At 43.9% G+C, this 27,365-nt stretch overlaps 1 protein-coding gene across 8 annotated transcripts; it reads left to right on the forward strand.

Annotated features, from left to right (window-relative positions):
* Positions 1–222: 222 nt before the first annotated feature.
* On the forward strand, positions 223–26,870 carry rnf31 (ring finger protein 31). Of its 8 annotated transcripts, XM_061695021.1 has the most exons (24): positions 223–304; positions 1,172–1,370; positions 3,340–3,486; positions 5,785–5,940; positions 6,632–6,688; positions 8,339–8,543; positions 8,971–9,151; positions 9,549–9,682; positions 11,930–12,102; positions 13,195–13,428; positions 13,508–13,663; positions 14,068–14,217; positions 14,305–14,490; positions 18,720–18,926; positions 19,099–19,272; positions 20,107–20,205; positions 20,279–20,368; positions 21,694–21,808; positions 22,607–22,719; positions 23,905–24,015; positions 24,507–24,555; positions 24,730–24,826; positions 26,341–26,506; positions 26,575–26,870. In XM_061695021.1, exons 2-24 carry the CDS (start codon positions 1,173–1,175, stop codon positions 26,623–26,625), a joined length of 3,249 nt encoding a protein of 1,082 aa, XP_061551005.1. In that variant the 5' UTR covers positions 223–304; position 1,172; the 3' UTR covers positions 26,626–26,870. The 8 variants fall into 8 exon arrangements, 6 of the variants coding, with proteins under 6 accessions (XP_061551005.1, XP_061551007.1, XP_061551006.1 ...); XM_061695023.1 differs by lacking the exons at positions 26,341–26,506; positions 26,575–26,870 and having other exon boundaries at positions 24,507–24,603; positions 24,730–24,815; XM_061695026.1 differs by lacking the exons at positions 223–304; positions 1,172–1,370 and having other exon boundaries at positions 3,467–3,550.
* The last annotated feature ends 495 nt before the right edge of the window (positions 26,871–27,365 follow it).

Consider the following 27,365-nt stretch of genomic DNA (forward strand, 5'->3'; position numbering starts at 1 on the left):
TAATTACTGTACTCCACATGTGTATGGTCATTGTTTTGTTTTGTTTTGTTTTTTCTACTGCAAAAAAGCTATTATTGTGCATCCGCACGTCGAGGTGTTCACGTTCATCGTTTGAACGGCAGCAAGGTTCGGTCACGCACCTATGACGTCACGCACGCTGCTCGCCGACGTCGCGCCCAGCTTCCGATTTCTCCGACCCTCTGACAGCAAAGAAAGCTGCTCGTTGCCGAGGAGCGTTGGGGGCGGCGGCGGGGGGGGGGTCCTCTCTCCGTTCTCCTCTTCGTCGTCTTGTCGTGGACTCGAGGTAGGCGGCTGCGTTGACGTTTGTCAAACCGAGCGGGCGAGCGCTTCCGTTTCTCTCGGTAGCTCGCTAGCGAGCTGCGACACACGTCAACACGCTCTGAACCGCCGCAGACGTTCGCGACAAGCAAATCGTACACAATTTCATCTCGTCCGCGCTTGCGGTTTATGATGAAGAATGGCGGCTGACGCCTATAATGAAAGATCCCTGCTACTCTTAAAGCGGTATCAGTCATCACCCGTGTTCACGTGATCTGAGTATTCATTCAAACAAATTGGGAGCGCTCCATAAATTAGTAATGGAACTAGAATTTGGCCCAAAAAGCCACAAGCGGCGAAATTGCTTGTATTTTCACTCGTGGAGGCGGCGCGGCAACACATCGCCCGCTACGTCACAGTCGGGTCACAATCTGATCGGCTGGCTTACGGACCCATTTTTTGGGGGGCAAGGAATGACTCCATTCGTGCAGTTTTACACTCGACGAGTTGGCAAGCGATCAAGAGGCCCAACTATTTCTATACTGTACACGTATTGGCGATGAAGAAGTTAATTGGGGCCTACCCCAGCGGACTTCGGGCAAAAGGCAGACCACACCCCGGATTGGTGTTTGCCAGTCACTCGCAAAGCGCATGGAGAGTCCGAAAACCATTCGCACCGTCGCTGAGTGACAAGCGCCTGCGCGGAAGTCAGGCAGAGGGAACCGCGGCGCCGTCAGAGACTTCATTCAAATGTGCCGTTCCCATAACCTGTCGCCTTTAAAGTGTGACGAGCGCTTGAGCGACAGTCCGCGGAAAATAATAAAACTTGCTCCGTTACAACTCTGTCAGTCGCTGACCTTTTGACCTTTGGGTGTGCACGCTCCATCCGTAGGATGCCCTCCCTGTCGGAACAGCTGCAGGAGGCACGCAGTCAGGCGGAAGTGTGTTTGTACTCTGGTGGCAGGGTGCTGGAAGCGCGGGCCGCTGTGACGGCTATGGCTCGTCTCCCTTTGCCGCCGTGCTCCAAATACCACCACGTTTCTGCGGAAACCATGGTGATAGAAAACAGCTTTGGCAGCGACAGAAAAGAGGTAAAATACATTTGAAAGATTGTGTTGCGTCGGTGTCAAACTCGAGGCCCACATCGTTCCATGTAATCCACAAAAGCGCATTTCTGAGCGTCCGTTTCCATGATTCTTGCTCGATTCGGTACCAGCATTTCAAATTCTCATAGTGTATCATAAACAATAACGCTGATATATTGCATTGTTTTGCTACCTAACCCCTTTTTACACTAACTTCAAGAATAGTTGAACAAACTGTTATCCTTGTCTTCTGATTTGCAAACTAGTTATCCCTCAATTTGCTGCGCATATGTAATAATATGATGAGGCGATGAAACATTGATATGGTTTCACTGTCATAATAGCCCTCCGGGGGAAATTGTAACTGCAATTTGGTCCACGACAAAAATGAGTTTGACACCCCTGATTTGATTGCCAAAACAGTGTCTTCGTGTTTACATGTTGCGATGCAGCGGGAGCTTCAACCTCCTGCAGTGATGGTCAGGCGAAAAAAAACCTGAGCCGACCATCCTGCGCTATTTGAGCATCTTGAGGTCGCGGCGCTGCGTAGTACTTGTTTCTCCATGCAGCAAACTGAATGAGCCATATTTCTATGATTAAAATAAATTGGATTCGTTTATGTCCATTTTTTTTTCTTTTTTCTTTCAAGACAAAATGGAAGATAAATATGAATTGGAATGTAACAGTTACCAACAAATGTTGCAAAACGCCAACAGTGGTGATTCAATGTGTGGATGAAACAACAACAGTTAGTAGTCATAGTGTGTTGTAGTGATGAATATTCAAATGAGACTGCTGCTTCCTAATTTCCTGACCTGGGTAAATGAAGGTTAAGTGCAGAAAATAACAATAAAAAATGCCCGCTGAGGTTTTGCATATGCGGATGCAAATGTCGCTCGTGACCTCTTGAATGACGGTGGTGTGTTCTGTGACTGCGCAACTTCAGAGCCAGATCGTTACGACAAATCTTTCCTGAAAAGAAGAGCACAGACTGGCGTGTTTTGTTCTTGATGAAAAAGAGTTTTTGTTTTTGAAACAAACCCTTTGATGAAACCGAGGACCACGGTTAGTTTGATGTGACCTTTCTCCCCGCTTTGCTTGATTGAATTGAACATGAGTTGATTTCTGTATCGCAGACATTTTGGGAGACAGGTGCTCGAAGCAAAAAAAAAAAAAAAGAGCACCCGTTGCAAAATTCTTCTTTCTATTCAGAAAAAAATAGTAGTATATATTTCAATTCATTATTTCTGTGAACACAATGATGAAGGAAAGCTATAGTGGATATAAGATCTACACACCCCTGTTCAAATAGTAGGTTTTTGTGGTATACAAATGGGACAAAATGGCGTCACAATTGCAGTCATTCACCCTACATTTTGTTCTTTACGTACGTTTGCTTGTAATCTTTGTAGTCCAGTCCGTCTGCATTGTTCCCCTGTAGTTTTCCCCTTGGATATTACAGTGTCTATAAAATTCCACTTCCTGTGTCGTTTTGTGTGTTTGAGTGAAGCAGTGAAACCGCTGTGATCTGGAACTCTCGTTGTCCACGTAGCAAACCTTCCAGAATGGCGACATTGATGAGAGGTTTTCGTCACTTTTCCTAATGTTTATGACTATAAAAAGAGACGTGGTGCCCCTTTTGAATCAAAGCTAGTGTGATTGTAACTTATGGACATGCGTCAATTAAACCGGAAGTAAACACAGGCATTCGCTTCCAGCATATTTTCCAAAATTCGTTACGTTGCTATCCAAAACCAATGCACGCTATAGTTGCACTAGTGCACACACCCTCTTATAAATGGGGATGTGGCTTTGCAGGTGGGCGCAGGGGATTTAGAGGAGACCAGAGTTGGAAGACCTCATGTGGTTTATGGGTGTAGGAGGTCTACAAGAAATGGCAATATATTTCAGTTTTCTTTTAACTTGAACAAATCTATTCAGTGACTGTATTAGTTTTCTCTTTGCTTCTCTTCAGACACTTGCATCATTGCAGCGCTTATCTACAGCTCTGAACATTCTGGAAAAGTACGGGTGTAACCTAACAAATCCCAACAGACCCAAGTATTGGAGAACTGTCAAGCACAACAATCCAGTGTTCAGGGCCACAGTTGATGCTATCCAGGTAACATATACACTTGGACTGCAAAAAGGTGGACTATTGGGAAAGATCTGCTGCACGAGACACTGTAAGCAATAATAGAATGACAGCAAGTACTGTAGGACGTGATATATATTTTGTTAAACCGTTTATCCTGGGGGAAATTTTCCAGATCATATTAAATACTTTTTGAAATAGTTTATTGTACAGACAATACAACAAACTATAATAGTAAAACTAATATCCTATAATAGTATATTATATTAAGAGCTGGTCCACTGTTCCGCAGCCGGGACGAAAATCACACTGCTTCTCCTGAATCTGAGATTCGACTTCCCGACGGACCCTCCTCTCCAGCACCCCTGAATAGACCTTACCACGGAGGCTGAGGAGTGCGATTCTCCTGTAGTTGGAACACACCCTCCGGTCCCCCTTCTTAAAAAGGGGAACCGCCACCCCAGTCTGCCAATCCAGAGGCACTGTCCCCGATGTCCACGCGATGTTGCAGATGCGTGTCAACCAGGACAACATCCAGAGCCTTCAGGAATTTCGGGCGACTCTCATCCACCACCGAGGAGCTTTTTAACCACCTCGGTGACCTCAACTCCAGAGATAGGAGAGCCCGCCTCAGAGGCCCCAGACCCCAGACTCTGCTTCCTCATGGGAAAGCGTGTCGGTGGAATTGAGGAGGTCTTCGAAGTATTCTCCACAACGTCCCGAGTCAAGGTCAGTGGCGCCCCATCCCTACTATACACAGTGTTGATGGTGCACTGCTTCCCCCTCCTGAGACGCCGGATGGTGGACCAGAATTTCCTTGGAGCAGTCTGGAACTCATTCTCCATGGCCTCACCGAACTCGTCCCATGCCAAGTTTTTGTCTCAGCGACCACCAAACCTGCATTCCGCTTGGCCAGCCGGCACCCATCGGCTGCCTCAGGAGTCCCACAGGCCAAAAGGGCTCGATGGGACTCCTTCTTCAGCTTGACGGCATCCCTCACTGTTTGTGTCCACCAATGGGTTCGGAGATTGCCGCCAAGACAGGCACCGACCTCCTTACGGCCGCAGCTCCGTTCGGCCGCCTCGGCAATGGAGGCGCGGAACATGGTCGGACTCAATGTCCCCCACCTCCCCCGGGACGTGGGTGAAGCTCTTCTGGCGGTGGGAGTTGAAAATCCTTCTGACAGGGATTCTGACAGACGTTTCCAGCAGACCCTCGCAATACGTTTGGGCCTGCCAGATCGGACCAGCATCTTCCCCCGCCATCGGAGCCAGCTCACGACCAGGTGGTAATCGGTTGACAGCTCCGCCCCTCTCTTCACCCGAGTGTCCAAGACATGCGGCCGCAAGTCCGATGGCACAAAGTCGATCATTGAACTGCGACCGAGGGTGTCCTGGTGCCGGGTGCACGTGTGGACCCTTATGCTTGAACATGGTGTTCGTTATGGACAATCCGTGATGAACACAGAAGTTCAAACCCCTCCGCGACGATAAGGTGACAGCTCAAGGAGGGGAGACATTCATCAATCAATGCATTGATACAAATCACGAAATTTGTTTGACAAAGTGAAAACCCTAATGACATAATTGGAGCATTATGTTGAAGTGATTTCAATCTACACAAATTGAAAGAACTCACTTTGACCATTTTCAAAGTTATATAAAAGCGACCAAGAAATTCTCCAGCTTTGTCTACACCTGCGCACCTTCTTTAAAATGATCTGCAGTGCTGTCAAATTACAACGCATGTGTCACTATAAACCCCAAATCAAAAAAATCATTTGACTGGGAGCAAATTCGGGTTCAGTGTCTTGCCCGAGAGCACTTCGACATGCGCACAGTCGTAGCCGGGATTTGAACCAGGGACCCTGGCCTTCGGTCACTGGACGACTCTCCCTACCGACTGAGCCGCAGCCTTAATTTCTGGAGATTTGTCCTGAACAGCTACGGTAATTTAACATATCAATAAACAAATTAATATTCAGAATGAGCAATTAATAGGCTGTAATGCTGCACACTATGATACCATACAAAAAAGATGAGTAAAAAAACAGGCGCACACGCAATACAATTCTGGTCTCAGGGTCTATACATAAACACTGGCTGACCAATCTTCTCTATAAAGTACATATTTAGCGGCTAATATACCGCAAACTTGTGTTACTATGAACATGGTTATAGCGCTTGCAAACGTTTCAAAACATCAACACTTGAATACATGTTGATGAAAACACAATCTGTCCAGCCTTCTTTTCCCAGGCAGTGTACAAAATCAAGCTACAACAAACATGTCCCGGTGAGCCCTTGATGATCTTTGTTCTTCCAGGGAGGAAGGGCAGTGCTTTGTCTCTATGGCTACTCCAGTCAGAAGCCAGATGGGCTCAGCTTCCCCGATGACGTCAGCGATCCTGACGTTGGCAAAGTTGCTGCAGTAACTTTGGAGGTGATGAGCCTGAGGATGGAGCTAGAAATGCTTATCAAGGTGTGCCTCTTTCGTTTGTGCATATCTTTTGCATTTCTACTGATTGTGCGTTTCTGTTCAGTGAGCAGAATTATTATTGTTCTTTTCCCCCCCAAAGAACCCTTTAAATGTGGAGCATTTTTTTTTTTTTTTTTTTTTTTTTTTTTGGCAACTTGAACATGCAGTAAACACTACCTTTACTACAGCCCTTGATTTTCAAACACTCATGGGCCACTATTATATACTGTATGGCCCTATGTATTTGCATCTGTATGAATACTATATGCATACTATTATGGTGCATGATCAAGAGTACAATAACACAATAATGTTTATTTTTTTCTTTCCCTATTCAGGATTCCTGTTAAAATTAGGAACAAGGATGGGGTTGGGGGAATCATTGATTTCCCCCAAATCTTGTCATTCTTTCCACATAAGAGTATCAAAATATGGGTAATTTAATTAAGAAGTAGGACAGTGTCATGTTGGAGGTAGTATCATGTTTGACATAACATTTCATACTGTTGCAAATGCTTGTAAATTAATATGATCATGATAACAGGAGAATTGTAGCCGATGCATGGCAATGCTTAATGTTTGAAATTCATATAAATATAGCAATAATAATTTCTGCAGAATTGTGAATGTTGGAGAGGGAATGACAATGCTCTAGCATACAAGGTTAATCATTTATTATTATATTTGATCCCAGGAGACTCATCCTCATCCAGAATTCTATGAGAGAATCATTGCTACCCTAAGACACAAGGTCAGCACCGACCGGGGGTTATCACTTGTTCTGAGTTGTGTTAAATATTCCCCGTTTCAATTGTTACACAGACGTGCAGGACTCAGCAACAATACTTGTATCCGTTATCGAGCCCTTCAATACAGTGCTGTACCCAACCAAGACCACTGTATCGAACATTACGCATGCAGTGTTATATTTACCCTGTCCACTTCTGACGGTGACGATCTGCGCTTGACTACTGATTGTGGAGCGCACATCCGCCTAACTGCTCCTCTCGCATTCATTCAGACCGAGCTGAGACAGAAGCTACATGCGAAGCTAGCCATTGCAACTGGTGTCGTTTCGCTCGCGAACGTGTCGTTCAAAAGAAAGAATCGCTTTTTAGGGAACGTACTAAACTGAATCAGTTTGTGAAATGATTCATTCTTTGAGCTTGGCCGCCGCCACCGCGAGCGAGTCGGCTGGGAGGAACTGCTGTACTGTTCTGTCACTCACTTCTGAATCTTCGGCAACTGAGCAGCCAGTGTGCAGGCGGGGGCGGGACTTCACGAAATGTACTGCCGTGTGAGGGATCGACGGTCACGGGCATTCAATGTTGGTTTCCCGCCTTGCCGCGTACATGCAGCAATTTCTCCAGATTCTCTGAACCTTTGGATGATGATATGGACCGTAGATGATGAAATCCCTAAATTCCTTGCAATTGCACGTTAAGGAACATTGCCCTTAAACTGTTGGGCTATTTTCTCGCGCACTTGTTCACAAAGAGGTGAACCTCGCCGAATCATTGCTCGTGAATGACTGAGCAATTCAGGGAAGCTCCTTTTCTACCCAATCATGGCACCCACCCGTTCCCAATTGGCCTGTTCACCTGTGGGATGTTCCAAACACGTGTTTGACGAGCATTCCTCAACTTTCTCAGTCGTTTTTGCCACCTGTCCCAGCTTTTTTGGAACATGTTGCACCCATACAATTCGAAGTTAATGATTATTTGCTAAAAACAAAGTTGATCAGTTTGAACATGAAATATCTTGTCTTTGTAGTGTATTCAATTAAATTGTAGGTTGAACGTGATTTGCAAATCATTGTATTCTGTTTTTATTTGTTTAACACAACGTCCCAACTTCATTGGAATTGGGGTTGTACTTATAGCTTTGTGTCTACTTAGATGACATTAAATATACCGTAAGATTCCACTCCTGGTTGTATTTTGTGTGTGTTCTGAGTTCAAGTAAACCTGTAATCTAAAACTCAAAATTTCGTGAAGTGTAGCAACATTCAGATTACGAGACTGATACAAAGGTTTGTCGTCATCTCTCCTAAAGTTTATACAGACAACAACTGTTAGATTTTAACAATGAAATTTCAAATTATGATAAACCGGCAGTAACGCAAGCGTCCCTTCCGGCTTATTCTTTTCTCCTCAATAAATGAAATCCTTATTTGACCCATATACGCTACACAGACAAACGTACGACAGTTTGTCGTGTATAACAATGCTTAACTACATTGGTGCAAAGGCAACACATTTTCATCACCCTTATGCGAAAACAAGTGGAACCAGACAAAAACTGCAAAAATTAACAGTGGAAACACAAAAACAGTGTAGGGCCTATTACTAAATATGGAATGGGAAATAGAACTACCACACCATCTTTTCTCTTTGTTTAGGATGTGGGCCTGAATACAGATGCTGTGGTCAGCCGTTCATCTTTCAGCTGTAGTAAAAATCATTCAGACAGTCAGTCCAAGTCACTCGCCTTCCCACTCCATCACCATTCCATGAGGGAGAGCGGCCATGCTGGCTCACTCTCTTCCAACCGTCAAAGTCTCAAGCCCGTTCAGGTCATGTTACCACCCTTCAAGAAACACCCAGGTGAGGAGAGCGCTTCTCTTTTCACTATTTCTTAGCCTTGAGCCTCAAAGCACACTTGCATACAGCCGGGGTTAGCAACATGGTCCACATGTGTAGCCCGGGGGCCAGATCTAAAAATAGCACACCAGTGATGGGGCATTGTGTTTTCCTCGAAATGTTCTCAAGTAATTATTTGATGATGTCAGAAAATAGGCCTGCGTGCCACAAATATGGTTTGAAACATTTGTTTCAGTTAAAATTGTGCACACAGAACTTCACTCATGCTCTGAAACAAATATATTGTGCACACTGTACTCGACTGGATTGATTAATTTCGAGCAGTGTACATACAGTACGTATAAACAGTCAACAGTATATGCAGTCTTTTTGCTGTGCTGGTTGCTACATTATACAGCAGAAAGAAATGTCATTGTTTTATTCTTTTCAGAGAACTGCACTATCTGTGGAATATTTCGCATCACTGTCCACTGCCTGAGTTGCCTCCAAGGGATGTGTTTAGAATGTGACAGACTGTACCATTCCTACCCCGAAAGGGCCAAGCACCGTCGAACAGCTGTCACATCCTCGACTTCTTCCACCCCAACTTCTAAAAGCGGGAATAGTAAAAGGTTAGACGGAATACACTTCACAATATATGTCACACACACACACACACACAGTTATTCACTCTGTAGTTGGCAGTTTGTTTTTGTTATTTATATGATATAATAGTTCAACCCCAAGATTCACTCAACGCCTAAAGGGAAAACAGTATGTGCTCGCACTGCTGGCCTGGAAAGACACTTACTGGTGCTCGGATGGCTCTTTTCCCTTGTGGGCTATTCATACACTACCTATGTTACGATATTAGAATAGAATACGTATACGAGTTAAATGAAATAGTGGTACAACGTTGGTTAATGTGCATTGTAGCAGTTGAACAGTTGAAAACGTGAAGTAATCAGTACATGAGTTGTACGTCTTCTAATCTATATAACTGATGAGAGTTGTGCCTTCCAATTTCAGTTCTTCCACCTGGCATTGCCTTCACTGCACAAAAGTCAACTCATCCCAGGATGTGCTGTGCGAGGGTTGTGAGTGCCCTCACTATGAATCACTCAGCTCTGCTGGAGATGATTCTCCACCAGCTACCATCACAGGTCTGTTCTATCGCTCTGCGCATCCCACAACCTCTGTATTCTGAGTTTTCACTCCCCTATTTGTTTTGCTTTCTTCTGACATATTAGAATGTACCGTACACTGTAGACGAATAGCGTCCAACTTATTTTTATGGCGGGGGACAGTGAAGATCGATAGAAATAGAAAATAGAAATGCCACGAGCCAAAGAAATTCAAGAACTGATGAGAATGAAAGTAATTGACGTTATCAGTCTGGAAAGGGTTGCAAAGCCATTTCTAAAGCTTTAGGACTTGAGCGAACTACTTTGAGCACCATTGTCCACAAATGGCGAAAACATGGAAACGTGGTGACCCTTCCCAGGAGTGACTGACCTATAAGAATTACCCCAAGAGCACAGCGACGATTCAACCAGGATGTCCCAAAGGAACTCAGGGCATTATCGAAAGAACTGCAGGCCTCCTTTGCCTCAGTTAAGGTCAGTGTTCATTACTCAACAAGAAGGAAGAAACTGGGAAAAAATGGCATCCTTGGCAGATTTCCAAGGCGAAAACCACTACCAACCAAAAAGAACATAAAGGCTTATCTTACTTTTGCAAAAAAGAAAAGATGAGAAACATCTGAATGATTCCCAAGACTTATAATATCCTGTGGACTGACGAGATGAAAGATGGACTCTTTGGAAGGTGTGTGTCTTGTTACATCTGGCGTAAATGTAACAAAGCATGTCAGAAAAAGAACATCATACCCTCAGTCATCGTACCAGGTGGTAGAGTGATGGTCTGGGGCTGCTTATTACTTCAGGACCTGGACAATTTCTTGTCATGAATGGACCCATGAATTCTGCTCTTTACCAGAAAATCCCGAATATCAATGTTCGGCCGTCAGTTTATGACCTCAAGCTGAAGCGCACTTCAGAGTCAGAATCATCTTTATTTTGCCAAGCATGTCCAAAAACCACACAAGGAATTTGTCTCCGGTAGTTGGAGCCACTCAAGTGCGACAACAGACAGTCAACTGACAGAGAATACTTTTGAGACATAAAGACACTGAGCAATAAAAGGTTGCTAGTAATCTGGTAATGCCGGTACATTTAAAAAAAAAAATGTATTTATTTTTACAATTCTGCAAAAAAGATGGACAGTCCTCGAGCAATTAGAGCGGTTTGAATGACTAACATAGCAATAGTCCGGTGCAATGACCATGGTGCAAAGGGCGCCGAGACGTCAAGGAATATATGCAGTTTAAAGTGACGAGTAGTGCGATAATCTGGGACAATGTCGATTGTGCAAATGTTGCAGATACTCCTCAGTCAGTGTGCAAGTGGTGCAGATGCTACTCTGGCATGAGTGGCCAGTATTGGTCTACAACAACAGATATGCAAATAGTGCAGCGTGGCGAGACCACCTTGAAGTGGTCCAGCACGAGGCATTCAAAGGACTTCATGACCACAGATGTCAAGGGGACAGGCCTGTAATCATTCAGACCTGAGATTGCAGGTTTCTTGGGGACTGGGATGACGGTGGAGCGTTTGAAACAGGATGGTACGTCGCACAGTTCCAGAGATCTATTGAAGATCTTCTATTGAAGAACTTGGGTCCTACAGCAGGACAAACGATCCCAAACACACCAGCAAGTCAACTTCAGAATGGCTTAAAAAAATAAATGGTTTTGGAGCGGCCTAGTCAAAGTCCGGAATTGAATTCGATTGAAATGCTGTGGCATGGCCTTAAGTCACCCCAAACGTGCAAACTTAGTGATTCCCCCTGGCTGTAGGTATATATTTGAGTCTGTGTGTATAAGAGGAAGTCCTAAACAAATTATTATTGACGTACATAGTATACTCCTTCCACAGTGGGGGGAAAAAAAAGAACAAATCAAGTATATTATTAAAAGCCCCAAACCAAATATAACAGTTATGCCCGTGATGAGTACCCGATGTGTAAAAATGTGACCACAACAACATGGGATAAACACTAACAGACCCTGTCTGAGATATGTGTATATCATGAAGTAAAGATAGCTTAATGCACTGCACATTTTCTCTTTTCGATGTTGTTGCAAATGAGAGAGGTGACCCTTTTACTGCACCAATATTACAGACTGCCAAAATATGCCACGCCCCACTGTGACATCAAAATATATTTTTTAAAGCTGATGTTTGAGAGAAAATCACTACAAACTTTAAATTGCTTAACTTGAATCAAATAGTACTTGACTAATGGAAAGGATTTGGATACGTAACTATTGTTGTCATGTTTCAACATAGATTGGCAGTGTAAGAGCTGTACAGTGGTCAATGCAGCCAGCAGCATTCTATGTGAGGTGTGCGAAAGACCTCGTTTGGCTACGCGACCTCCGGTTACCCCTTCACACCCTCCTATCACCCCACCCAGACCACCAGCACCTGTACTGGGGATGCCAGGGGACCCTGACAGCCAGGTGAGTTAGTTATTTGTGTGGAACCGAAACATTTGTGTCTTTGAAAGACTGAGCTACCAGAATACAGCGGCTGAAATAAGTATTTAACATCTCACCATTTTTCTCACTAAATATATTTCCAAAGGTGCTATTGACATGAACATTTCACCAGAGGTTGGGAACAACCCAAGTAATCCATGCATACAAAGAAAGTAGAACAAATAAGCTCCGAAATGAAGTTACGTGCAATCATGTGAAATGACACAGGGATAAAGGATTGAACACCAGAAGAAAGGGAGGGAGGTGCAAAAACAACACCTCAAATCTATCAATAATCAAACAGCAATCCAACCCCTTGTCAGTGCGAATGAAAATCAGCTGGTTCAGGCCTCATTGATGGCCTACAAAAAGGTCTCATTGCCAAGATGAGTCAAGACACATCTCATGATGGCTCGGCGCAGAGAGCTGTCTCAAGACCATCGAAAACTAAAGTCTTCTTTCTTCTCTCACGGGCGGCGACCGCGCTGATGTCACTGCGGCTATCCCGCACGCAGTTTGCCTTCATACTCGAGCGCAAACCACGCACTCATTTTTTTATATATATATATATAGATTGCATACCTTAGCTCCAAGAATTTGCTTGGACTCTTGCCTCTATCCGTTAACTTTGATCCATCAATTAACTGTCGCTTATCGTGGTTAGGGTCACGATGTCTATCCCAGCTGACTCTGGGTGATAGGCGGGATACATACTGAACTGGTTGCTGGTCAATCAAAGGGCACGTAATGTGGATACGTAATGAACTGCAACTTAATAAACTACGAAATAGTGAATGAGCTGGGTTTTTTTTTTTTTTTTTAAATTAACCTTTAGTATTATTGCCATCTATGGGAAGCTTCTGAAGAAATCGGAATGTCGGCTGTATTTAATCCATGTCTGTGTGGTAGAAAAAAATGTTCAGACAAAGCCAAATGTTCTATTTGGAATATGTTTAACATGTTTTAGCTTTTGAAATATCGATTATTATATAATTGCACAATATTTTTATTGCAAATGTTCTCCATTTTGTGTTCTTTTTTTTTTGTCGTTCTTTCTCATGTCTTTCCGGCCAGTGGGTGTGTCAGTTCTGTACATATCTCAACTACTCACCTGCCACAGTGTGTGAGATGTGTGACCTAGCCCGTCCAGAGCCTGCACCTCTGCCATCAAAACTCCGCCCTCCCTTCCCAGTCAGACGAGTCCCTGCTCTGCCAGTCAAACCCAAAGAACTGACCCAAGAAGACCCAAATTCCTGTAGGCAGCGGCGAATGAAGGAGGATGGGCTGAAGCTAATACAGCTGATTCGAGCAAGTCCCACTAATACGCTGCATAGTTTCACGTGTTCGTATTCTAGTGTATAGTATTTACTCCTTCTGTCCATGTCAGGATGGGGAGAAGAATGGCATCAGCCCAGAAGAGGTGTACACATGCATGAAGGTTGCGAGAGATACCAACATTCTGCCTTGCCAATGGTTGAAGTCAGAGCTGGCTCAGCAATTGGACAAGATCAGCCTGTTGTCAGCAATGTTCTCCCATCAGTCTGTATGTGACACAAGCACACACTCACTCATTGAAATCTGCGACCTCTGACAAAGAAGCTGCTCAGCTGCTCAAAACAGTACTTCCAAAATACATCCAGTAATAATCAGCGACCAATCACCACAGGATATTGATATATTCTACAACGACGACAGTAGTTTATATTCATCTCACAATAAGCCGAATAAAAACGACATTGGAACTTTTATCAATAACCTCAACATCCCTCATTTCACTTCAGAAAGTAAAGTCTTTGGACGCCCCATTAACCGTGGCCGAATTGCAATAGGGCCTTAAACGATAAGCCAACAGGTAGAGCTCTACAGGCAATGATGAATTTTCCGCAGTTTTATAAACACACTAACCCCGAACCTTTAATCCTTTAATCCATTGTACTCTCAACACAGATCAGGTCTTGTGAGGCCTCCGCTGAGGGTTCTGGAAAAGTGATTGTTGCCGTCCAGCTTTCCAGAGCAGAAGCCAAACAGTCCTGGCTGACAGCAGGAGGCGACTCGGAGAAGGCTGCCAGACAAGCGCTGCAGGACAGACTCGCCAAAGTAACACATTTTTAACTTTGCAAGAAATCACTGCACCCTTCCCTAATCTGACACTGATGTGACGTCTGTTGTCACTTGATTCCCCAGGTAAAGATGCTGTGCTCGTTGGGCTTTACGGATGAGGCTCATTGTCATGAGGTTTTGCGGCAAAGTGGGGGCGGGGTCAGAGGGGCGCTGGCTTTTCTGCAGCGCCCCCTTCTGGAACCCTTCCATGAACGTATTTGGAGTGATAACCCCGAGCCAGCAGTTGACATCCATCACCCCGACAAACAGGTGAGATCAGACACATTATGTAGTTGCTTGTCATCAGTGCTCAATAACATAAATGAGTACACGCCAACCCATTGGTCAGAAAACCTTGTCTCCTTTCAGAATCAATCTGAAAAACTCTTGTTGATGACCATGACCTGGATGACACAGAATCTACACAGATGTTCAGAATCAATATTTTCTATGCCATACTATTTCACACAAGTGAGCCATTGATTGCAAAAAAAAAACAAATTGTCAATGTGCACACTGAAAATTATAATTTTTTTTGTTCTTACAAATGCAAAACGAGTAAAAGTGAAAATCTAGCAGAGCCATTTTTACATTAATACAGTTTGCAATAATGAAACCGTAGGTGAGTCTGTTCATCGTCAACAGTATGAAAATAGTTTTTTTATGTTTACAGTCAAATGGATAAAAAGCTTAACTTAACAGGGGTTATTGTCATTTACGTGTGTTAAGCACGATACAAGCACGCTATTTCCGTTCTGTGTGTATTTTAAGGTGCGTGTGTGCCGATTAAATGTGCGTTTATGCACATCTACACGATAAACAAAATTGTAGGGAAGGAATGAACAATTAATCAGAGCGACCAGACCGGAGACCAGCACAGATGGGGCAGGACCCGACCCGGCGTCAGGCCCGTCATGCCTCATGCCAATTTATTTTTTGGTTTACATTTAAAATGCAGACACTGCTGCATATGAAAAGGGCTTAATTTGCAGCAGTGCCCGCAGCCTAGTCATCCAGCCACCTGGGGGCGAACACGTGGTTAAGGCTTCATTAAGCTCCGGGACTGCATCCCAACGGCGCCTCGTCCGTAAATGCCCCACACCCAAAAGGGTAGCGTGCGGGAGTTGGCAGGTGCCTTCTGCGGTCCACGCTTGGCAGGCCGGCAGGTGGAACAACGAGAGAGTGAGAGAGCGAGCGACACAAAAAGCAAGAGACAAAAGAGCTTCAGGCTTTTTATCAGCTTCAGAAAGCGAATTTGACCGAATGGAAGGCAGCACCGCGCCTCTAGAATTGCATTTCATCTTTAGTATAATTTGTGGTTTAAAACCCGTGGAATAAAATATGAATTATTGGATTTAAGATAACGAGACCGTTAGTCAGAGTTGCATTGTCACACGCCCATCCTCTTTAATATCTGCAACGAATGTTTCAAATGTTATGTGATTGTTGAGTAGAGTTTCATCTGGTTCAGTTGACATCAGACATTCAAGTTTGCAGAAATACAGTCACGAGTGGCGTTCATGTGAAGTCCTTAAAATATTAGACCCGAAACGAGTGTGGTTCAATGAGCCCGCGTCTGCATTGCGGTTCCGTCGCCTGTTGGTGTCGCGAGCACGCCGTCCATTGTCCGGCTTGACTGGCCAAGTGGCGTGGTACACAGCAGGGTGGAGACACCTTTGTTGGCGAAATCCTCCGGGCTGGCTTGTGGTGGAAGTTAATTAATTTAGCGTTCTAGTGCGAGCTAGTTATCTTTGGTCTCCGCTTTGATGCTGCGGGTGCTGGTAATGCACTTAGCGTCGGCATGCCAAAGCAAATGTCTGTGTCTTGCTTTTGATGATCATGGCTGGTGATTCACTTAGCGTCTGTAAGTGAAGTTGAGTCCGGCCACCCTGCGGTTGTCTATCTCGACGGGAAGAGCGAGTCTCGCCGGAGACTGGGGTGCCGGGTGTCATCTTTTCATGGTGTGTCCGCTACACGTGCTTGTGCCCAACGGCAGCGGCGCTGAACGAAAGTGTGTCTTAACTTTGTTCAAACGAATGACCAGTCGCCTCAGTGCAACGTTTGGAATAAGATTATATTGTGCAAAGGAGGCTTTCACGTTGTGTAGCGTTTGATGCGCTCCGAGCCTCAGGCTACACCGCGCGGAGCTTCAGTGAAGTCGACTCAAGTAAATTGGGTGAGTGAAACAATAAAATACGTCGATGCCAACGTTGAGTACTCTTCAAAATGAAAGGCTACAAGCTTAAAACAAGAAGTCAAGTTAAAACTTGCACATATAAACCATTTGACGTGATGAAACAGATTACAGGAGCAGCTATATAGCATTGTTAAAATAGAAATTTGAACAATGCTGTCAGTGAAGTCAATTCTCAGTCAACTGGGTGAGTGAAACAATAAAATAAAATAGTTAAAATAGCTATTTTAACAATGCAATATTTAACTTTTAGCTGAAACATTAATTGATGAATATTAAGTCAATTGGGTTAGTTCCACACACATTACCTTTTACTTCATACGTTTGAAGTACGAATAGAATACGTGACGGTTCATTATAAAGAACCCCGAGTCAAATTTTCATTTTACTCTGTGCTGCAAAAAAAATGGATGTTCATAATTTGGACACCCTTTATTTAAACCATGCAAACTTTTTGGGACACTATTAACAATCGTTGTAGCGGCTGGCCAAGTTTCTGAGATCGTAGGGTGGAAGCTGCAGCTGGCAACTCGTGTGGACTGAATGGGCGGCAACAATGGGGAAATGAAATGCCAGTATTTTGAAGTTAATAACCTGTCAGCAACAAACAGTATTACAAAATACAGAATTATGAAGTAGTTAATTTTTGGAACAGTGAATTTAGTTCAAAAGTTTGAATTATGAACTATGAACTGAACAAGTTCATGTTTGGATGAGTGAACTGAACTTTGAACGAGTTTGTGAAGCAAAATGAACTTTCCCAACACTGTGTGTGGCTTTGTTTATTACAAAGGTGAGAAGTGCAGTACGGAACCATATAGCAGTGATAACGTGACTTGCAGGTGCTTTTGCTCAGTGTAGTCACTGTGTGGCATATGGCCAGTATGCTGATGATGATCTGATGATCTGTACGTGGCAAAACGTAGGGGGAAGTAGTCGGGGGGGGGGGGGGATGTGGCCAGAGAGGATTAAGAGTAAAATGGGTCATGTACCCAATTTGGTTAAGGCAGATGAAGGAAATATTGGTTTTCTCTCGAAGTTTCTTCACTTTAGTTTGAACAAATTGGATACTTGCCGAACTTGTATGAGTTCAAAGAATATTTGTCTTATTCCAAGTCAACTGGTCTGAGCACGTAAATGCACAGCTATATTACGTCACAAAATGCTAGCTGCTAACGTGAAGGTGCACAAAGGCTGTTAATGCTTTTTTTTTTTTTTTTTTATAAATGAATCCCTTATCTTTTTATGCACAATGAGAACTTAAGAAATAAAAACTGTTGCTTATATAAAAAAGGAACCAAATTTGGCATCCGTTATCAAGTGAAAGGTCTTATTTGTCTTTGGTATTCAGATAATTGCTCTCTAATCAAGCAAAAATCGAGTTTATCCACATACTCAATTGTTCGGTAGAATACTCTAGTACTAAAATATTCGTTAGCTGCAGCCCTGCATCCAACTCCCCCGTATTATTGTTGTTTTTCTAAAAATTGCTCCTCAAATGAAGAAACGACTAGCAAAACTGTTTCTCAAAGAAAAAATGTATTCTAAATGATTATTCTAAACTTTGTTTACCTTTGTGACATAACCTGTACAACTCATTTGGAAAAAAAAAAAAAAAAAAAAAAAAAGAAATATTTTCGAGAGAAGTCAAAAATAAAGAGAGAAAATGTGGTTGCTCACGTGTGCACAGAACTCGGGATGCGGCTATGTTCAGAATGAAACAATCTCATTCAGCAGCGCCGACTCTGGACCACTGACAATTGTCATTATATTAAAGGTTATGTTTCATATGCTGCGGTCTCAATTTGAAAAACATAGTGCAGACAGCTTTATCACAGAGCCGAGACGACAGTTGACATTTTAATGGTGACACGGTCAGTAGTATGAAAATTATATTCACACGTACCTCGTCACAATTGGTACTGTACTTACCAGTGGTGGAATGCAATTTAAAAAAAAAAAAAACAAATTTGCTTTCCTGTCAAGTCATTTGACCCGAGTCCCTCCATCTCTGGTTAATGACTGGTAATAAGATGCTCACATTGCTGTGATCACACATAAGCAATTTTGCTACAGTACATAACTAAAATGCAAAGTGACACTGCCAAATTGTGTTTGTGTTATCTTTCTTATATTTGTATTGACATTTTGCATCCCTAGTTCTATCTTTATTGCTTAACGAATGCAGATTCGTGGCAGTAAATCACACTTCAGAACTGTAGGGACCGATTGGGTTATCTGTGAAGATGTTTCATGACGGTGACAGTCCTAGATCTTGATATGTTTTGTGATCTTCCTCTTTCAGCGTGTCTGTCGGAGGTTACTAGCAGTATATGATCTACCCAGCTGGGGCCGCTGTGAGCTAGCGCTCTCCCTCCTTCAGGAGCACAATGCCCCCTACTCCCTGGAGGATGTAGTACAGGCCGTACAAGAGTCTCATGACAGGGAGTTCATCAAACGAGTCCTGGCCAAAGAATGTCCCATCTGCCTTTCTGTCTTTCCCCATAGTAAGGTAATTGTGTGTTTTGAGTAATTGTTTTTGTTTTTTGGTTTTTTTGTCTGTTGATGTGTCCATCCGTCTGTATGTTTAAAGCTGTGAAATGATATTTTCACTCATCTTGACGGAAGGCTGTCGCATGTTAGCTTCACTGAGTGCGCTTCTTAATGGATTTTTCCCTTTTCAGATGCAGTCCCTGACATCGTGCCAGTGTTCCGTGTGTTGTGGTTGTTTCCAGCAGCATTTCACCATCGCTGTCAGGGACAAACACATCAGAGACATGGTGTGTCCAGTCTGCTGGGAACCTGACATCAATGACCCTGAGGACCTCAACAGCTACTTCTCCACCTTGGACATCCAGGTAGATTTGTATCAACGCAGTTGTACATTTCATTTTTCTAATTCAATGTCAGGATTAAAAAAACGTAAAAATCTCACAAGTTACTCTTTACTTGAGTAGTTTTTTTAATTGAGTACTTTCTTATTCTTACTCAAGTAAATATTTGGATGACTACTTTTGACTTTTACTTGAGTCATATTGTGAAGGCACCACTGGTGAGGAAATTTTGAGTGGCTCTGGATCAGGTTCTGAGGACATGCAGTCCAAACATTCCTGTTGTTCCATCTTTGCGACATTGGCCCACGCCTTCACTTTTTTCACCGCAGGCATTGCACATCGAAGTTTGGTATCAAGTGGATTAAAGAGTGCTCGGACAAACCCTGCTGCACAGGAAGCGGTGTGGCATAACCATCTCCGCGTGGCTTCTCCTCTGGCTCCGCACTGCCGCTCCTTCGCGAGCGCCTAGCTAGCTACCGCGTCGAAGCTTATCGACAGAAAAAAACAAATCAAACGAGACGAGTTCCAGTTGACCTCGTCGCCAGAAAGATGATTAGCGAATGAAAAGGACAACACGACAGCTTCTTATCCTCAGACCGAAAACGTGGCACGCTCAATACGTTTTATCAATACAGGTGCAGTGATACAGCAATGGTCAGGATCCCAAACAGCTTCCCATAAGAGGAACTGGTATTTCTTTAAAGGTGTAACACACCCTTCCAAATAAACCGCCTACACCTTAGGCACATGGGTATTTATAACCTGAGTAGTATTTACTTATTTGCAGTATATAATGTTTACAGTATATGTTCCCATCAATGCACCGCATGCATTGACGGGTCTAAATGTGTATTTCAGCTGAGAGAATGCCTGGAACCCGAAGTATATGAGCTCTTCCACAAGAAGCTGACAGAGCAGGCCCTAATCAAGGACCCAAAGTTCCTGTGGTGCTGCCATGTAAGTTCTTCAGGAGTTATTATGCACCGAAAGTCGAGTAGCCATCAACATTATCAACCTTTCTTCTTAACAGTGTTCGTATGGGTTCATCTATGATGGAGACCAGCTTAAAGTCACCTGTTTTCAATGTCACAACAGTTTTTGTGCCCAGTGCAAAAAGCCTGTAAGTATTCAACTTTTGCACACTTTTGCAAGTTTGGAACACTAAACTCTTATCTCTTTTTTTTTTTACATTTTTATTTTATTTTATACTTCTCGGCCTCATCTACCATATTTCCTCAAATTGTAATAAACACAATTCTTCAATAATCACTAGATGCTTCATCCACAAAAGCGTTTAATGCCCCCAAAAATGGATCGTCAAGGAACATTTTGATTGATTTATTTTTTTATACTTCTCGGCCTCATCTACCATATTTCCTCAAATTGTAATGAACACAATTCTTCAATAATCACTAGATGCTTCATCCACAAAAGCGTTTAATGCCCCCAAAAATGGATCGTCAAGGAACATTTTGATTGATTTATTTTTTTATACTTCTCGGCCTCATCTACCATATTTCCTCAAATTGTAATAAACACCATTCTTCAATAATCACTAGATGCTTCATCCACAAAAGCGTTTAATGCCCCCAAAAATGGATCGTCAAGGAACATTTTGATTTTTGATTTTCTTTTTTTGTCTGCGATCAATGCCCACCTAAGCCCATTTGGATGACTCACATAGTTGAAGTGTAAAATGATCTACGATCACAGCATCTTACTGAGTAGTTGACAATAGTAATAGTAGAAGGAGTAGCAGTGCTATTATTCTTTGCGTCTCCATAACTGTAGTAGTATACTGCCTCCCGGTGGCCAAGGCGGGCACATCTGAAGGAGCGGCGCAGCAAATTATATTCAATCGTGATGCGTTCTTTAATTCCATTTGCAATATCCTGCGTGGGCATTGTTTTGCTCACTTTGCGTGGGATTGAATTTGACACCCCCGTTTTAGATGTCATTTTGTGAAGGCATATTGTCGAATCTAAATAATGTTAACCGAGACAAATTTGGCAATATTTTCACAAATTTGAGATGAACAGAAACAACATACCCGTGTGTGTATGTTTGCTTTCCTCAATTTTAAACTCCTGTACTCCTTGACTTTTGAAAGCGTTTCACAAATCCTCACAAGTGAAAACAAGACTTGGAAGAAACATCTCGAGAGAGGATGAAAGGTGTGGAAGATATGAATGTGAACAAAGGAGGCCGAGGAGCTCAGTACATCAGGGGAAAGGCCCCAGCGGTCGCAGAGTAGGTGTCCCTATGTGGGCCAACCAAAAACAAAGTCACATTTATGTAGTGATCGGACACTAAGCAGTTGTAATAACAGCGTAGGCAGTTCAGCCTTCGCTAATCCGCCATACAGAAACAGGGAAACTCATCAAGCTTGTGGGAACTGCTCCTAGACTTGATATATGTTTTTCCGTTTGCGTATCATGTGTGCAGTGGGAATCTCAGCATGCTGGTTTATCCTGTGAGCAATACCAGTCCTGGAAGAGGGAAAATGATCCAGAGTATCAGAAACAGGGCCTGGCTGGCTACTTACGAGACAACGGCATTAGTGCGTGTGACGCACACACGCACACACACACACACACATACATACACACACACACACACACATACATACACTTTCCACACATTTGTAAAGGATATTAAAGAAAACGTCTCTCTGTAATCAGATCACATCGTTGTGATTGTTTTTCCTTCTCTAGTGACTTTCGGAAAAAAGCCAATAGGCGGGAATTATCGGAGCGCGTAATTAGCACAATATACTGTACATCTAGCCTCTCTTTTCCATCTGAGGTAGCGCACTGTTTCATTTCTTCAGCACATGCCTTTTGGGAGCATTCTATCCATTAAAAATAATAATAACTGAGTACAACCTGTCGACAGGAATTGAACATCAGGTCAAGGTCTTTTCCTATTTGCAATGATTACCTTGCTCTCTATTTCCCCTATCTACGTTCCATTTTGGATCACTTTTCATAATTTGTTTGATCACGTTGCACTATTTGCATCCTGTTGTCGATTGCTCCTTGTCACTCGTGTTCGAGAACTCTCTGCGCCATTTGCACAATTGTCACTGTACCAGGTCATTGCACTGTCACGTTCAACTGATCTAAATTGATTGAGGATTCCGCCTAATTTGCACAATTGTCCTGATAACAGTATCACCGCACTCGTGCTACGCTTTCATTGCTCAATGCCTCGCCATACGTTTTGTATGTCCTAAATGTATATTTCATCAGAGTGGCTCCAACGACTACGCAAATTCCCTGTGTGTCGACATTGCAACATACTTGGCCAATGAAGCGGATTCAGAATGTGAATCTGATTTGACGTTTCCCCCTTTCAGCCTGTCCTAACTGTCGGTTCCAGTATGCGCTTTCTAAAGGGGGCTGCTTGCACTTCTGCTGCTCTCAGTGTCGTTACCAGTTCTGCAGTGGTTGCAACAACCCGTTCCATACGGTAAGTTTGCTAAATTATCTGATCGCCGTCTGATTGAATCACTTGTTCATGAGAATTGTACTGAAAAGGTACTATAGATCTTATTCAAATAAATCATTGGCTCATTTGTTACCCCCGAATGATTTGACATGAGATATTTTCAACCAGCGGCACGGCGATCAACTGGTTACTGCGTCTGCCTCACAGTTCAGAGGACCGGGGTTCGATCCCCGGCCCCGCCTGTGTGGAGTTTGCATGCTCTCTCCCCGCGCCTGCGTGGCTTTTTTTTTTCCGGGCACTCCGCTTTCCTCGTGCGTGGTAGGTTAATTGAACACTCTAAATTGCCCGTAGGTGTGAATGTGAGTGCGACTGGTTGTTTGTTTGTGTGTGCCCTGCGATTGGCTGGCAACCGGTTCAGGGTGTGCCCCCGTCTCCTGCCCGACGATAGCTGGGATGGGCTCCAGCACGCCCGCGACCCGCGTGAGGAGAAGCGGCTCAGGAACCGGACGGACGGAGATTTTCAACCTCATACTGAATACTTTGGCAATATAAGGTCTACACACCCTGATACATTTGTTATTTTGATTGAAGGTAAAATTGTAATAATCTACAAATAATTTCTTTATCTTGTTTATTTTAACATTCCAAAAGTTCTACCGTGTCTACTCTACATAATCGTGTTGGCGTTGTTTGTTCCGGTTCGCGGTGCAGGAGGGGACCCGAGAGCAGGCAGGTCAGAATTTGAAGAGTTTGTTAAGTTCAACGAGTGGCTCCCGGAGGGTGAGGAGACTGGGACTCTGGCAGGCGGCAACGAGCTCTGGGTCAGGTGATGAGTTCAGCGGACAGGAGTTCAGCGATGAAGGTTCTGGATCAGGAAACAAAAGACTGACGAGGATACGGCATACGGGAGTAGCGATCCGAGCGAGACGCGACTGACGGCGTGACCGCTAAAGTCGATCTGGCGACGAGGTGGACTTCGGGACTGGCTTAAGTACCCTGCCGATGACGATGTGTCGCAGCTGGTCCCGGCTCCAACTCTCCTCCTCCCACCTGCACAGACACGCACCAATCACAAGGCGTGGTTCAGGGTGCCGAGGCAGCGGCCCTGACAGTTATTAATACCGAACATAGGGCCTCGCCTATTCTTGTTTATTTTCCCCTCAGTGATATTACTTATCTCAACAAATGTTCTCTTTCTCCTACAAGACCTGCGCTGTGGATGAATGCACTGTATCCGGACTCCATGCCCATCACCCCAGGGACTGTCTATTCTATTTGAGAGACTGGGAACCTTCTCGACTTCAGGCCTTATTGGAGGTATTCGGTTTCTCGTATATTTTGTGGGGTTTTCACCAGGACAGACAACTGCTCTTCCAATATGTTCTCAAAGTATTACAGTGCATGCAAATAGTGACCAAAATACAATGAGATCATGCAAGAGACAAAGTGGCAGTTTAATAATCAAAACTCACATCATGGCGAGTGGAAGAATGAGTCTGAAATTCTTGATTTGACCGGGTGTCCCATGATAGACATTTCACAGACATATGTTTGTAAATCTGCTTCCTAAGCTAAAGATTCTGTTGAGGCACAAAACAGGAAGGTGGGCAGCAGAAACGTAAACCCTTTAAGTCGGTCCTTAACATGAAAAAAGCCACGTAGACGTCACAAGGTAAAAACCAAAAAGACTTCTGCCTTCTCCTGTAATTACTCATTAAGATGTCAACATTTGAACGATTTAAATAGTTAGTTGCTACCATTAATTAGTCATTCCCTAATTGTTTCTTCTTTTTGTCTTTCAACGACAGAACAATGGTGTTGCATACAATACTGACCCCCCTCCCGGAACACAGACAGGTCGGTCACCCTACTCAATGAAACATCACAGCCAACCTATTTTAAAATGTGTGTGCGATGGAAACACACACACACACACACACACACACACACACACACACATATATATATATATATATATATAAAAAGCCCCCTTAAAATAGGCCTAACAACGCCACTGTCTGTCTTTGCAAGGACTGTGCGGAGTGATTGAGCAGAAGGATGATGGAGGCCAGCAGCCTGACTCGGCTTGTGGAGCGCTGACCCAAACTGGACATGCTGGACTCTGCGAGTATGAGATGTACATTATTAGCTCTACTGATAACGGCACGTAGGTGCATCCCCAGAGTCACTAGAAAAGTGGCGTGCTGGTTGATCAACCCTTTTTGCGCCATTGGGAAAGATAGAAAGAATACTGTACTGAAATGCAAAACATTTCTCACCTAATTTGATTTAAGGCTCCCAAAAATCTGAGTTATTGTATATCTGCTCTCTATAGTCTACTACGCTTTAGTCAGTGTCTTTACTCAATCTCTTTTTATTGTCGCTGTGAAAAAACTGACTGGTTATTTTACCGACCATTTTGAATGGATACTGCAGTTTTGGAATGGCAACGTTTCAATAACTGCTTCACTGTCCATGACTGGCAAATAGATTTTTTTATGTGGGAGATTCGGGACGCTGCAATATGATTTGGCTACTTGCAAAGACGAGGCTGTCACGATAAACAATAATAAAGAGAGCCGAGCAGCTTTTTTTTTTTTTCTTTCTTCTTCTTCTCCTTCCTAGCTGAGCAGAGTGGGGAGGGGCGGTAGTGCACACACGCGCAGGCGGCGAGGGTTAAGAGGTGAAGGCCTCTTTATACCCGCGCGGCCCACAGCGCCCGCCTCGCGTCACGTGACCGACGCATTGGGCCGCGCGGCCCCTGTGCGGCACTTGACGCGCGCAGGGCAAAAAATTGTTGCCGGGTGTAGAATGCCGCCTCGATCGTCTCTCGTGATTGGTCCGTTTTAGTCACATGCTGTACTCGGCGTTCCACATACCACATACACCGCCGCCTTCTTGATCGATTTTAAACGTACCGTCTGGTCATCGAGGTCCAATTTGTTCTCGCAGAGACCGTTCCACGGTCGCCATTGTTGTCGCTTTGTTCCTTGTTCCGAAAAGGAAAGGCAAATCGGCTACCGGAAATGGCAATGAAGTGCAGAGGAAACTGCCGGTAATGAAGTGCAGAGGAAACTGCCGGTGTCCTAGGCAATATTAGCGGTAGCGACACTGCCGACTTGGAAGAGAACTGCGGCACGTTTTCAAAACTGTATAAAGGCAAACTGCGCGTGGGATAACCGCAGCGACGTCAGCGCGGTCGCCGCCCGTGCGGGTAGGAAGAATCATTGCGACTAACGCGCCCCCAGGTAGCCCCCAAGTAGCACGAGAGGCCATAGAGCTGTTCTAAAAATAGCTCACCACTGATGGGGCATTTTGAGTGGAAGTGGTATTTCCTCATTTGTTTATTTGTTTTACCTGAACATGGAACCTGTTTATTCATGTAGCAAATGAACAAATAAAATAACCAAATCACTCAATCAATGAAATTGTGTTCAATGGAAAACATTTTTATACTTACCCGGGTTTTTCAAAACAATCGATTATAGAGCTGAAATTGAAATCGGGTGGTGTTGTGGTATTTTTGCTCAAGGCCGTCGTACCGTCAGAATCCGAGACTGTCCCGTGCCACGTTCTGGCCCATCCATCGATCTCAACTAAATTGGCTTTTGTCTGCTTTTGTGACGGTGCGCTACTACCCAGAAAGCATTATAGAGAGTACCTGGTCAGCTTGATCAACAGCTACTCCATTGACCCGGCCCGCCTCTACAGCTCCAATGAACTGCTGCTGGCCTGCAGGAGGTACAAGGTGGATGACACCCACAGGGATGGAGAGGATGGATTCATCTACTACAGCAGACTGCTGGAGGTGTGTGCGTGAGCGAGATGGGTGTCCATACTTGCATGCGCCAACGTATTTCTGTCATTTATCTGCAGAAACTAATGGATGAAGTCCCGCTGGGTGACAAGGTCCCACGCAAGAAATAAGTGCCCAAGTCCGTCGCGCTTACATCCAACTCATGACACATTCTTTCAGGTTTTCACGTGTTCTCATCCCAGCTTTGTGCGATTCAGTCAGCGGAACAATGAAAGTGTCATTTTCATATTAGCTGAGAGGATGCCAAATATTTTCGGGGAAGAAACATTCGCCGGTGTCCTTGCAATCTCCAAAAACATCACATTTCAGGAAACTGCAAAAAAAAAAAAAAGGGGGGGGGGGCATGTTTCTTGACCTATTGCTATTGCATTTTCAAAGAGTGCAAGCCATTTTCAACACTTTAGATTGCTCAATAATTAGTCGAAACTATAGGCTCACGTGGGGACTGACAAATAAGAGAGATTTGTGAAAAAGATCATTTTTGGACATAGGAGGTTTCCACCCAACAGTAATGATATGATCCTCGGCTAAGTGTGTGGATATTACAGTGGACCCCCGCACACAACCCCCCCCCCCGGATTCACCCATCCTCAGATTCTGTTTATATAAAAACAAAAAAAACCAATCACTTTTCCTGGGTTTTTTTTTTTTTTTTTTCGGGAACCAACCCCGGAAAGATGCTGTGGCGTTTCAACTCCGCTCATTTGAGAATTGTCCGGGTTTAAAAATCATAATCATCATGTTTTCCGCCCCAATTCAATTATAATGGGCATCAGTTGTGGATTTTCGCTCTTGGCGGTCCCGATCCGTCACGAGTAGCGGGGGTCCGCTGTATTGTCATTTCTCAAGC

The sequence above is a fragment of the Phycodurus eques genome, chromosome 13 (assembly GCF_024500275.1).
Source record: "Phycodurus eques isolate BA_2022a chromosome 13, UOR_Pequ_1.1, whole genome shotgun sequence".
Taxonomy (NCBI): domain Eukaryota; kingdom Metazoa; phylum Chordata; class Actinopteri; order Syngnathiformes; family Syngnathidae; genus Phycodurus; species Phycodurus eques.